The sequence below is a fragment of the Lissotriton helveticus genome, chromosome 5_1 (genome assembly GCF_964261635.1).
Source record: "Lissotriton helveticus chromosome 5_1, aLisHel1.1, whole genome shotgun sequence".
Classification (NCBI taxonomy): domain Eukaryota; kingdom Metazoa; phylum Chordata; class Amphibia; order Caudata; family Salamandridae; genus Lissotriton; species Lissotriton helveticus.
The window spans coordinates 1,223,149,207-1,223,162,477 of NC_136065.1; the positions used below are offsets into that span (position 1 = coordinate 1,223,149,207).

Consider the following 13,271-nt stretch of genomic DNA (forward strand, 5'->3'; position numbering starts at 1 on the left):
TTTTTTTAAAAAAACCACACACACATCTGTGTGTACATTATGACAAGTATTCTTTAAGTGCAGTGGAAAACGTTTTACACTATGTATATTGTATGGTCCAGTTACTCATTGCTTGCTTTTAATGGCTATATTACATTGTGGATCAACCCCACCACGCTTGCATATAGACTTATGTTGGGTGCAATGTTTTGGAAAATACTATTTTCTGAAAAGATAAAGCCATATAAGGATTGCTACTTTGTTTGCTTGAATCATCGTCCCTCCTTCAGAAACATGTTTCTATCTTATAGTTTGAAGCACGGCATCGAAAAACTTGTGTGATACAATGTCTGCCTGTGAATGGCCAATAAAATAAATAGAAGCTGCTCCAGAGAAACCCAGTGCCATGCATGCAAAAAAAATAGACAAAATCACAGTGAATTTTTTTTACAGTAAATTCTATTAATTTTTTGTGTCGTTTACCACCTCGCGGGTTAGCCCCGTAGTATAACAAGGTACAGGAAGGCGCTCACCGTGATGCTGAAATAATGACAACCTATTAAAGATGCATCATGATGGTACGTCTTCCTGCCGAGCCAGGAATGCTTCCCAGCGGTAAAGCAAGAGCAAAAGTTGGCTCCTGGCACTAGAATGTTGGGAGAGTAAGGCACATTCTAATACATTTACACACTGTTGGTTAGTATAAAACATTGCTTTATATTTTATCACCCACCAGAAAGCCTTGTTAAGCACTTCAGTGACATCAGCCATTTTTGGAGCATTGCAAATCACATAACGCATACACTTGGATCTCATGGGATTCTTCATTTATTTGAGCATGTCCAGTAAATAAATACTTTGGGAGCCTTATAAATGTTCAGTATAGTACTGCTTTACAAGACGTGAGCGAGGGCCCATTGGGTGCCACGGTGCACAACTCAGTTGCCCTGTCGTGTTGAGAAGCTGTGGTTGGCTTCGCCTCTTCTTTCCACAATGACTCCTCCTCACCCGTGGCTATGCTGGACTTCATAAAAACGGGTCTGGTGTGTCTTCAGCTTCGATAAAGCACCATCCGCTCGGCACATGTCTGCCCCACAAGCGTGGCATATTGCTGCACCGCCGCCTCGTCACTTGGACCTTTGCGCCTCTTCTTGTACATACCATAGGGCATCACTGCGCGTTTGTGCAGTACACGCACACGGCTAAGCTCTTTCAGGTGGTTTACGTCCACTACAGGAGAGAAACAGGAAAAAGCTCACAGTCAGGTCTTACACTTTCAAACCAGAATCATTGTGCTGCCTTCTATTTCGATACATCTAATTTTATTTTAATTTATTCCTAATAGCTAAGTGACACTGCCCTAGTTCAAAATCAGTGGAGCGCTTTAAATAAATGTAAGCACATTACATATATAACACTGTACAGTCAAAAAGCTTTCACGGTTAAAGGTTTGCATATGTAAGCAATCTTACTTTTGACATGTTGCACAGATCAAAGTGGAGCACGTTTTAAATAATGCCCACTTTGATCCTGCCTAAACTTTTAACGTTTGTATTACAAAATGATCATTTTAGTGCAGCTTCATTTGCAAACTAATCAAAATGGGCATGGCCAGTTATAGTTGGACAAAAGCGCACCAAAACGAGCAATAAACAAAAAGACTCCACACAAAGAAACTACAACAACTCAGAAGGAAGAACTGTGCCAACTGTAGCAACGATTAGACAACCCAGTCAAGGCAATATTTTGCATCTCCTTAAATTAAATTAAACCTGGGCCTTCAAACACAGCCCTCCCAAGCAATATTAGAACCGCCCCAACCCCCTCTGCCTTTGTGTGAGAAAAGAAATCTGGGATAATATTAATAACCTCGAGACCTCCCAATAACCCTCACCAGTCTCTTCCATGACAGACTTCCCTGTTGAGTTTTGAACCCTTTACAGTAGTTATAGAGAAGTTCTGAAGATCATATCACACCCTGCACTGAGCCTAAACAAGCATTTGCAATGCAATGGTCTCGGCATCATTAAAGGTAGAGCAATTGGCATTGCTCATGACATTTCTTTTTGACAAAACAGAAAATTTAAAATATTCACAATAGACTACCTCTGTCCTTTTCCTCATCTTCAAGTTGCCCACCCCTCTCAACTCCTCTTTTTTAATACTGTTGAATAATGGAAACCGAAAGCAAAGAGTTATTACTGCAATAACCCAAAGACTACACCAAGAATAACTATAATTAAATTAACTATTATCAAAAGTAAGATGTATTTTAAAGTAAATGGGAACTAAAGATGTGCAAAAGAAAATCACGAACTGATAAAGTTGTAACATCTGAACATCTGTGAGAGGAAGAGTAAATGACCAGATTTCATTTAGGGATCTTACACAATTAAAGATATACAGGAGCAAATGTGTTCAGTTGCAAATATGCTAATACAATATATTTATCTACAATAAAATCAGGCTCTACTAAAAACCTCCCTTTCCCTACCATCACCTAGATGAAATCTTTACCACGTGCCCCATGCGCTTGGACAGACCACGAACATAGAATTTACACAAGAATTGAAAAGAAAACACATAAAAAGATGCTTAACTAGAAAATCTTTCTACAGCATAATACAGTTTAAAGTCCAGGGAACGTAAATAATGTAGGTTGCGCAGAAACTCTAATGGGGATGACAACCATAGACTCCATATGCCTTTTTACAATAATGTATCGAATTATCAAACATATTTCATTACCGAAAACAAATGCTGGAGATCTGTTTCAGAGAAATTAAGAACACTCTCAGAGCATCAAAAGCTAAGACACTTGGACTTTGAAAGAAATGTCAGTGGCAGATGGACACGCTTTCATTTAGCAGCCAAATATACAATAACTCTTACTGCCCCCGGAATTCCGCCGCGGCTGCACCGGAAGTCAGGCAAGGTCGCCTGTGACGGGGGCGGAGCCGCGTCCGGACCGGAAGAGGAGGCAGGCGGAGGAAATGCGTGGAGCGGCCCGGGGCTCCTGCGAGCGTGGAGAGCCCCGGGGCCGACAACAGGACGTTGCACGCGTGTTGCGGGGCTCCCTTGACCAAGAGGGAGTCCCGGGATAGGAGCCGCAGCGTCAACTCTCCCTGCCGGTGCGGAGAGCGGAGTCCCCCAGATTACCACAGTAAGTTAAAGGGGAGAGGGGGGGCCGGTGCGCGCGCACGCGTGCGCGCGCGTGTGTGTGTGTGTGTGTGTGTGTGTGTATATGAGTGGGGGGGTTCTGTATGTATGTGCGTGCGTGAGCGCTTCTGTTTCTATGTATGCGTGTGTTGTGTGGGAGCCTCGCGCAGCGCTCGTACTAATGCGCGTGCCAGTTTAGATTCGCCTGCGCGCGGCCAGGAGTGTCTCCTGGGAAGCACGCTCGGTGACATAAGATCTCGGCGGAGACGCGCTTCCGCGCGTCTTTAGCCGAGACCTAAAAAGCTGCTACCAACGATGGGACCAGACTTCAAGAATGTCCCTAAGACACTTCTCCTCAGCAGTCAATTCTGCGTCGCAAGAAACGGGCAAGACTTACACCACTTAGATGAAACCCAGAGATGATCTTGAGCTTCAAAGCAACTAACTGCCATTAACTAATGTCACAAGACAATGCATCTGCCTCTGATCCACGGCTTCCAAACTGGGCTTCAGGCGCCCTAAAGGGCCCAAAACTGATTCCAAACAGTTGAGAAGTGTCCTATCCACCATGATTCACCACGACCTATGTCCATGCTGTTCTGATACAAAAGGCTTACGAAATGGCAGGAATTTCAAGAGCCAACTTCAAATCGATTATAACATGTCTTAGTAAATGTAATCAGACATCAGAAAAAGAGGGTGAGGGGTCTAGAAATCATCCACTCAGAGGATCCTATATGGCATACTGCATGGACTGGGATTAAACTCCTCTACTCTACCTGCACATATAATAACATAACACACACACACACACCCATTTATCTTTGCCCAGGCAGGGGTAATAATGCTAATATTTAAAAAAGTGCCTGCATCACATCTACTATTGGACGAGGGAGAGCCCTTCCACAGATTAGAAGAGCTAGATCAGGTTCTTATATGTATAATTTTTTATTACTGATATTTTTGTCCCAAACTGGAATTCTGCTAAATGGTTTGGCTTGGAAATCAACATTAAAACTTGTGGTTGCCACTTGCTAGTACCCTATCTACATTTACTTGCAGGACATCCAGATGTTACTTCCACAGAGTGCCCAAAACAGTGTTTTTCCACTAGCCTCCATGCTAATAATCACACAACAAACAAGACTGAACCGCGCGTCAATGAGAGGGAGACATACGGCCGGCTGCAATTAGCGTCAAGCTTTCTATTTACTAGAAAGTCTAAATGGGAGCTATGTATGTGTGAGTTCTCCAGAGACTAATTCTGATTAGCGATAGGCAACTCTTGGTTGGCCTGAAAAAACACTGTCAAAACGGCTCTAGTCTCAGTGTAAAAGGGCTCGATAAATTCCAAGTGTAACCACATAATCGTAATTCTAAAATGGCGAGGAAGACTAACAACGGAAGATACTAGAATCCTTCATTTAGACCAAGAGACGAGATAATGGTGAAGTTTCCAAATGCATCAAAGAGTCAAGAGGGTGAGTTGCCAGTGAGCCCACAGGGTGTTTTGGAACCTGGGGCAGAATCTGGGCTTGAGTCAGAGCTGGCCCTTATGGACCTTTAAGCCATGAGAAGACATGAACTTATGAAAAGTATTTAAAAGCTGAATCTCAGCAGCAGCAGAGAGTAGTAGAACTATGGGAAAAAATCTATATACCAACATTATATCAAAAGCTGAAGGGGTAGCCTAGGTTAAGCCGAAAATGGCAGCCTCGGCCAGCATCTGTGATGTGTGCAATATGGCTGCACTGTTTGGGTTTAAGACCCAGAAGTTCGGATGTGCAATAAATACCTGAAATAGGCACTGGTACCTACAAAAACAGTCCTGTCTTGGAACACTAGCAGAATCTTATCAGGGTCCTAATGCCACAGGTTCTGTCGTCAGGCACGATTTAATATACAACTTAGAAGAGGTTTTTGTCACAGGGCCTCATGCACTGATCTGTTAAATGGTCAAACCATATTTTGTTTATGCCCACCACAGCATACAACAAGGGGTAATGGGTCAAGTCCACTTTACCCATTGCTCCATTGAACGATGTGCACATCATTCACTTCTGCATAGTTTTTTTCTTCAGTGACAAAACTGGCTTAGAGTATGCTTTTTATTTTATTTGCTTTGTATCTAACTATAGACACCAGCTATTTATTTTGCCTGCACTTTGGGTGTCCAGTTAGATGCCGATTTTCTGTCTTGTTTTAAAGTTATAACGTGTTTAACTAACACTGTAGCTACCTGCGATTTGAGTGCTTGATAATGTGATGATTTATTCTTGTCACCTTGGCAAATAACAATAATAATATGATACATGGCACAACTAAAAGAAATGTTATTTTTTTTAAATGCCATTAAAATAGTCATATCAGTGCATGATTTCAAAATATTAAAAATTGCTATCGAAACTTGTGGCAGCTACATATCGGTTTTATACTTTTCCTTTTTGTGACATATGCTTGCAATAAAAAAATAATCACACACCTTGTCAAGGCCAGACATGCTGGTTTTTCCAATAGCTGTTTACCAATGGCAATTTTAATGCAATGAGCTTGAAAAATGGAGTCCACACCATCACAGTGCTTCTGCGTTAAGCAAATACTTTTCAAAAAACACCAATAATGTGACACCAAAAAATCCTAGACAAACAGCATGGTGAACTAGAAAATGCCTTTTCGAAGCGTGAAGCTGTTTTCAGTTAGCCGCTGACACTGGTGCAGACCACTACCCAGGGCTGCAGGTCACTTCCTTGGGGAGAACCAGTCTTTGTGCTTGGGCTCTACCAAACACGGCCTGTCATCAGCACCTCAGGGAAGCCAAGAAGCTGGGAAGAGTTAAAGAAGGCGGAGGTGAGAATACCGGCTCCATGCCTTATGAGAGGACGGCAAGCATTCATGGTGTAGATTTAGAAGTGCACATAATTGAACATGAGCCCTGCTAAGCTCGACATAGAGGCTGGTCCAGGTGTTGCTGCCGATGATGAGATCCAGAAGGGACACAGACCGACGGGCAGCGCCGAGAACCCCGTTTCATAGTTTTTCACTTGGTCTCAGGCTTACAAAGCAAACAATTCAAAACACAAAGGATCTGCCAGCTATTGGGGGCGCAAATCAATTCTCATGAGCAATAATCAATTCTGGCAGTTTCTTTTTTTTCAGCATTTCTTTATTTACTTAACAAATAGTAAATAGGAGAGGTGGGTGAGCCAATAAACTTGCAGAGACAAACGCTGTAAGCTGAATAAGGCGAGCAGCGTCTAAAGAAAGGGGCGCGACCCCAATCGCATTTCCGATACTTTGAGCTATTGCCAATATAAATTGACAATGCCTTTTATTTATGTGTTAGTTTTCAAAATGCATAAATATAAGGCGTTGTCATTTCCAATGCCAATAGCTTAAACTCTTGCAAATGCGAGACCTATTGCATTGTTGGACTGATGTCCCAGTGTCTCGATAGCTGTCTCCAAAGTAAATGCATGTCTCTGTTTTTTCACTTGAAATGCCGCTCATTCATCAGACCCTCTTCTGTGATTAGTCATATACCCCCAGATGTATCAAGAACCCATTTTGCTATTCCTTAATAGCGAAAAATAACGATTCGCTATTAAGGAATAGCAAAATGCAATGCATGAAGAATCACTAAAAAAATAGCGATTTCTTAAAATTCCTTAATTGCGACTCGCAAATTGCGAGTCGCAATTAAGGAATACATCCCCATTCATTCCTATGGGCCTAGAGGCCCATAGGAATGAATGGGAAGACATTCTCAATTTGCGAATCACAATTAGCGAATCGCAAAATGAGAATGCGATTTCAAGGGTGCAGGGGTGTCCAAAGGACACCCTGTTGCACCCCTGAAATTGATCTGTGCATATATGTTGCGCACACACATGCCCTTAGGGCATGTGTGTGCGCAACATGAAACTTTGAAAAATGCACTTTAGTACATTTTTCAAAGTTTTTGCAAATTACCATGAAGTTCAACTTCATGGTAATTTGCGAGCCCTATTAGCAAAATCGCTATTTTTTAAACTTTAATGCATCGCATTTAAGGAATCTCAATTTGAGATTTCTTAAATGCAAGTAATGGCAATTTTGCGATTTCTTAATTTGCGATTTGTGCATTTGGGATGATGCATCCCAAATGCAAAAATACCGGTCAGAAAGGGGCAGATTCTGAGAATCTGCCCCTTTGCGAGCGGATTTGACCTTGATGCATCTATGCCTAAGTGCGTTCGAAAGAAAGGCATCTCTTTTCCCAAAACAAGTGCTCCATTCGATCAACTTCATTCAGGGAGAAGAGGTTGCTGCAGAGCTTAACATGTCACATGCCACACAGCATGCCTTAGTTTTGTGGCATGTGCCACTTTAAAAGCAATTTTAAAAGCGGCCTTTTGTGATCTGCAAATTAGGTGTGACTATAAGAGAACTAGAACAATCACAACACAACTCTGTCATGACTCAGTCACTGCCATGTTTTTACACCGTAAATGCGCATTTTCTATGGATAAAACATTTGCATTTCATGTCCTCTGCCAATGCCTGTCTAATGTTATGAAACGAGTGTCAATAATCGTCATATGTATGTAAAATTGTTTTAGCTTTTGTGATATTTTAGAAAAAGGCCTGATTGTACGTTGCATAGTACTGGGGTAAAGATAAATCACAAGAAAAATGTCATGCAAGTCGTGCAATTACGAGGAAAACAAATTGGGCTTTTTTGCATTGATTTACTACCTGCTCTGAGCAAGTGGTAAAGGTATCTGCGGGCCTGGCAGTGTGGTTGAGGAAGAAGTTGAGGGGAGTCTGGGAGAGAAAGGGAAGCCGTTTTCTAGCAACAAAAGCTGTAATGAGACTTGGCTGCTGCATCCAGTGTCATGCATTTTTTTTTCTGGCTGTGTTACCAACCAGAAACATCGTATTTGGTTCTCTCTCACCCAGTAAAACTGGTTGGGGGGAAACAACAACTTATAATCGGGTGAAGCCAAATAAAAGCATGGGGTAATTTCACTCAACCAAATTTATACTCCGGGCCAATGTGGAAAAGGAGTATAAATGAAGTCCTACATCTATGTCGATGGGACGACCTGGTATTTAGTTTCTAAAACGTAGCCAGCAGTATGTCGAAGTCTCAGGGGATGGAGCAGGGCTGGACTGTAAACTTAAAACAGCCCGGCAAAAATTATAAATTCAGCCCCATGTGCCTACATGCTAATAATGCGCGCTAGAACAAGAGCAACGTTTTCAAGTTGCCGCTGGGATCGCCTAATATGCGCCATCATGCCTGGAAGTCAGAACCGGCCACCAAGTGTCAAAACCGGCCTCTGGGGCAAGTTTGGATTGGTAAGGCGGGCACTTGGGTGATGGGACGGTATCCGAGATCCAGCTGTGGACCGCTTTTTTGGCCAGCGTGGTGGCAGATATGGGCTGTCCCTGTGCAGTTCAGATGCCGCCACCAGATCCCACCAGCAGCCCAGTGTGGACCTGAGTGGCCTTTCCGGAGGCAGATGGGCTTCTATTACGCTCTAATTCCAGAGAAAGCGTCAAATACGTTGATTAATCGGGCTCAGACCACATGGTACACTACAGAGCTAAAAGAAGAGAAATCCAACTGCAAAAAACTTGAACGCATTTGGCGGCGCACTAAAGATGGGTTAAGCAAAGAACGCTATAAGACGGCTTTGCTTACCTACCATAAAAAAGTCGCGCAAACATCAAATCATTATGCAGTTGGAACAATCAGGAAACGCCCCCAAAATACTTTTTCAGATCCTAAACACCTTTGTAAACCTTAACCCCTTCGACGCTCATGACGAGCTGGGCTCGTCATGGCGTAGCCTCCTCGCACGCTCATGACGAGCCCAGCTCGTCACGTAAAGTGCGGTTTCGCAAAACCCAGCGTACGGGCGGAATTCCGCCCGCACGCATGCGGTTAAAACCCTCGATACTGAAGAAGAACCCACCCAATCTCTCTGTGATAATATCTCGGATTACTTCACTCAAAAAATAGAAGACATCAACAGCAAAATAGTCTCCTCACTACCATCTAAAGATGATGTTGACACTATCCAATTACCTGTGCCAGAGGGACAGGGTGCTCTCAAAGAATTTCCTTTGCTAACAGTCCAAGACACCGAATTATTATTAAGATCTGCTAAGTCAGGTTCTCCCACCGACCTAATTCCTGCTAAGCATGCCAAGAAGCTGGCAGAAGAGTTAGCTGAACCTCTCTGCGCCGTTCTGAATCACTCCATCAAAGAGGGTAAACTGCCTAAAGCCTGGAAAGTTGCCTAAATTATACCAATCCGCAAAAACACAAAGCTGGCCTCTGATGTAATTACTAACTACCGCCCTATCTCCCTGCTACCCCTATATAGTAACTTTTGGAGCAATATGTGAACACCAACCTGTCAGCTCTCCTGAAAGCCTCCAATTGTTTGGACTATTCCCAATCTGGCTTCCGGCCAAAATATAGTACCGAAGTGGCCTTAGTGAAAGTAACAGACGATATAAGAATGCTAGCGGACGCAGGTCAGGAAGTGATTTTGGTACTGCTTGACCTGTCCGCTGCGTTCAACACCATATCTCACCAAATTTTAGTAGACAGACTTCGCCTTGCAGGGGTTCAGGACTCGGCTCTGAATTGGCTACAGGACTTTCTTACTGACAGGACCCTTTCAATCTAAATTCAGCAATGTAACGAAGGGTGTGCCACAGGGTTCCTGTCTCAGTCCATCCTTATTTAATGTCTACGTCGCCCCATTGGCTGCTCTGCTTAGGAAGGCCGGATTTCTTCCTATCTCCTACGCAGATGACACACAGCTGATCTTCATCTATAACAAATTTACCCCTGATGTCCAGAAAGTGTTCTCCAAAGGTATGAATACCATCACCCTTTGGATGAAGAGAAACTTCTTGCAACTGAACACAGGGAAAACAGAGATCATGCTGTTTAAGGATGCCATCTCTAGATGGTCTCCTGGATGGTGGCCCGAAGAATTGGGGACAGCTCCTACCCCAAGGACTTTGGTTAAAAATCTAGGAGTACTAGCCAACAGAGACCTAAATTTGGAGGGTCATATTGCAGCAGTTAAACGCTCTTGCTTCTATGCTCTGAGTCTTCTTCGGAAGATATTTCACTTCTTACATATGAGCACATGCAAAACGCTAATTCATGCTCTAGTCCTAAATCGACTTGATTACAGTAACGCTTTGTTGATATCCGCTAAGGATTCTGACTTACAAAGTCTGCAGGTAGTGCAAAATACTGCTGCTCGGCTGGTGACTAGTGGCCCCTATTGTATCCCGTCCTTTCCTCTTTTGCACAGACTACATTGGCTTCCAATTCGCAAGAGAATACAATTCAAAGTCTGTTGCCTGGTATTTAAAGGCCTCAGTTCAATGGGTCCAACATATCTGTCAGAAAAACTAGTTAAATATTCTCCTGGGCGCTCGCTTCGATCTGAAGGTAAAAGCCTGCTTACTGTTCCTCGCATTAAGCAGGCTAGACTAGGAGGCAAATCCTTTTCTTACCTGGCCTCTAAATTATGGAATTCTCTCCCATTAAATCTATGTGAGGAAGTGAATTATCTGTCTTTTAGGAAAAAACTCAAGACCCAGCTTTTCTAATCTTCTCCCCCCTGTGTGGTATGTATTCTGATCCTTAGCGCGTTGATACCCCATCTGGGGTGAGTCAGGCGCTCTATAAATGCAATAAATAAATAAATAAATAAATAAATGGGCTTCTATTAGCTCCCTTTTACCAACGGGGCGGAGGCGTTATTCCCGGGTTCTTGCTATATGCAGACTGAGCAGGGGCCCTGAGCTGCAGTGGCCTTACTTATGTTAAGGTGTGCTTCACCAATGTGAACCAATCTGTCAACAAAGAGACATGGCATAATTTGCATTTTTGTTATCTTAGTGAATTTAAATAAACATGCCTCTTTTATAGAAACCCCTCTCCTCCTTTTAATAACACTTAAAAAGATGCAATCCGCAAATGTAGGCCATTTTTTTAGGGTGCCTGTGCCAATTTTTGATCCCAATCCAACCCTGCTCCTGGGGGTCCAGCCTCCAGGGGGTTTGACCGCTTGCCCGGCTGGCCAGTCCGGCCATGGGTGGGAGTGGAGGAGAAGATCAGCGGGTGGGTTCAAACCAGGGGCGCTGTGAATTCTGTCAGTTCCAAATGATTCTTGCGAATCCCGTTCCACTGTCACAAGTCAATCAATCTCTAAAGGTGCCTAACAAAGCCCCAATACACTAAACACACCACTTTGACCCAAATAAATACCCATAGGCGCTGCACAAATGTGAATCTAACGGGAGCCTGTTAATCTCGCCAGCTTTATTTCAGGGTTACACGGCGGGTAGGGAGGGGACCGGTTCCTGCCTAAAGCCTCCGTCGCCACGCCTGCCTGGGATGGTGCGAAAGCCGGGGTTTATGTGTTTCTCCTCTGAAGCGAGAGGGTTTTTAGGGGATCAAATGAAAAATGAAAACAGACTGCGGCTCTGCGGCAGTTTAAGGCCGGGGCTCTAACCTCAGAAGCTGACTGAGCCCTGGGCCATGTGGCGTGCAGCTGGGGGCGAGAGGCAGGATGGGGGGTAAAGGGTGGGGGGGCATGACTGACATTTTATCAAACAGCGGGGGAGGCTGCCACCCCTACGCCTAAACAGAGAAAGCCACAGCATTCCTGGGGCAGGCCCCGCCTCGAGAGCCTGGCTTCTCGTTTCCTGACGTGCGCCTTTTGATTCGGCTTTCTAGCAAGGCTGGTGCGTTTCCCCCGCAGGACGAGCTAGAGAGCTCGCTAATGCCGCGCCGCGGTGGCGCGCTTCTGTGCGCTCGACGCCGCAGGCAGAGAATGTGGCTCGGTGTGGTGCGGCCGGGCATCTATCAGTCGTTCCATAACACGTCCAATAGCGTCTAGAAGCCAACAAGCACGCAGTGGAATCAAAACAAATACACTCTGAGGTACTTACCGCAGTGAGTATCAGGAATGTTAGTTAGCGACCCAGACTTACCATGATTTACAGAAAAGGACTGCACAGGACTCACCAGGCTGACTGGCTCTGCCTATTCACCCATACAAGAGGACCACCCGAGTCTCCAGCTCCGTTCTGGATGACCCCATCCTTCCCTACCTTTGGAACCGGCTTTGTAGGGGTGAAATCCACAAGCACATCTCCAGCCAGAGGCCTGGACTTTCTACCACTCCCCTACTGGCTCAGCCAGGCTGAGAGCTTCTTGGACGTTTATGGTTGATGACTACTTAAGAATGAAACACAGCATCTGTTCTGTGCCACAACTGAGTTGTGACAGACGGATGTCAGCGTGAGACCAGCTTGGCAAGGATACTGACAAGGGGTGGTGATAGATGGGGCAGCTGGCTTCTAGGAGCAGGAGTGTACTGGTACTGCGTCGTGTTATAGTTGTGTTTAAAGAAGGTGTGTCTTTAACCCTTTTCTTAATTGGGGGAGGAGATCCTTGGTGACTGTTATCAGTCACAGGTACGTGGGGGCACCAAGGTGAGATACAGGAACAACGACTACTATATTTAAAAATGTCTGTGCCCCAGGCACGACCTAGACTGAGGCCTCCCAGTCTGGAAGGAACAACCTTGAACTTATTATCCATTCTGAGCTATTTCAAGTCGACGAGGTACCAAACCGTATTCTTTACATGTTAAACGTACAGAAGCGGGCACACAAAACAGCCGACATGCTCAAGCTATAGTGTCCTCCAGGAAAACAGTACCAAAGACAGAGTGAACAAGCATTGAGAAAACCTTTTCTTTTTGCCTTTATGTACATAGCACTTGAAATATAGCTTTCATTTCCAGAGCTTCGTAATCACAAATAATTCATCTTCAGATCTGGCATTCTCGTTGCAATAGTGACAATCAAAGGCCTGCTCCGAGGAGCGTCTGCATTCCATAAAGTGAAATAAGGTTCATTTCCTCCATTTGAGCATTTGTTGGGCTAGGCATTGAACCCTGGCTCTAATGAGTATGAGAAATGAGAGGAGGTGGCAGGCAGGAGACATACCGAGAAGTAACAAGCCGGGTGTAGCAAGGGAGGAGAAGTAAAGGTAGAAGAGAGGTAGCGCTAGAGATGAGGCAGAGACAGACACAAGGTAGAAT

At 44.3% G+C, this 13,271-nt stretch overlaps 1 protein-coding gene across 4 annotated transcripts in view; it reads right to left on the minus strand.

Annotated features, from left to right (window-relative positions):
* Window positions 1-789: 789 nt before the first annotated feature.
* Window positions 790-13,271, minus strand: part of ATE1 (arginyltransferase 1) — a 489,063-nt gene continuing 476,581 nt past the window's right edge. For all 4 annotated transcript variants that reach the window (XM_078643941.1, XM_078643939.1, XM_078643940.1 and 1 more), the window contains exon 12: window positions 790-1,209. In XM_078643941.1, coding sequence (XP_078500067.1) covers window positions 1,031-1,209 — 179 coding nt within the window. In that variant the 3' untranslated portion in view covers window positions 790-1,030. The remainder of the gene's footprint in view (window positions 1,210-13,271) is intronic.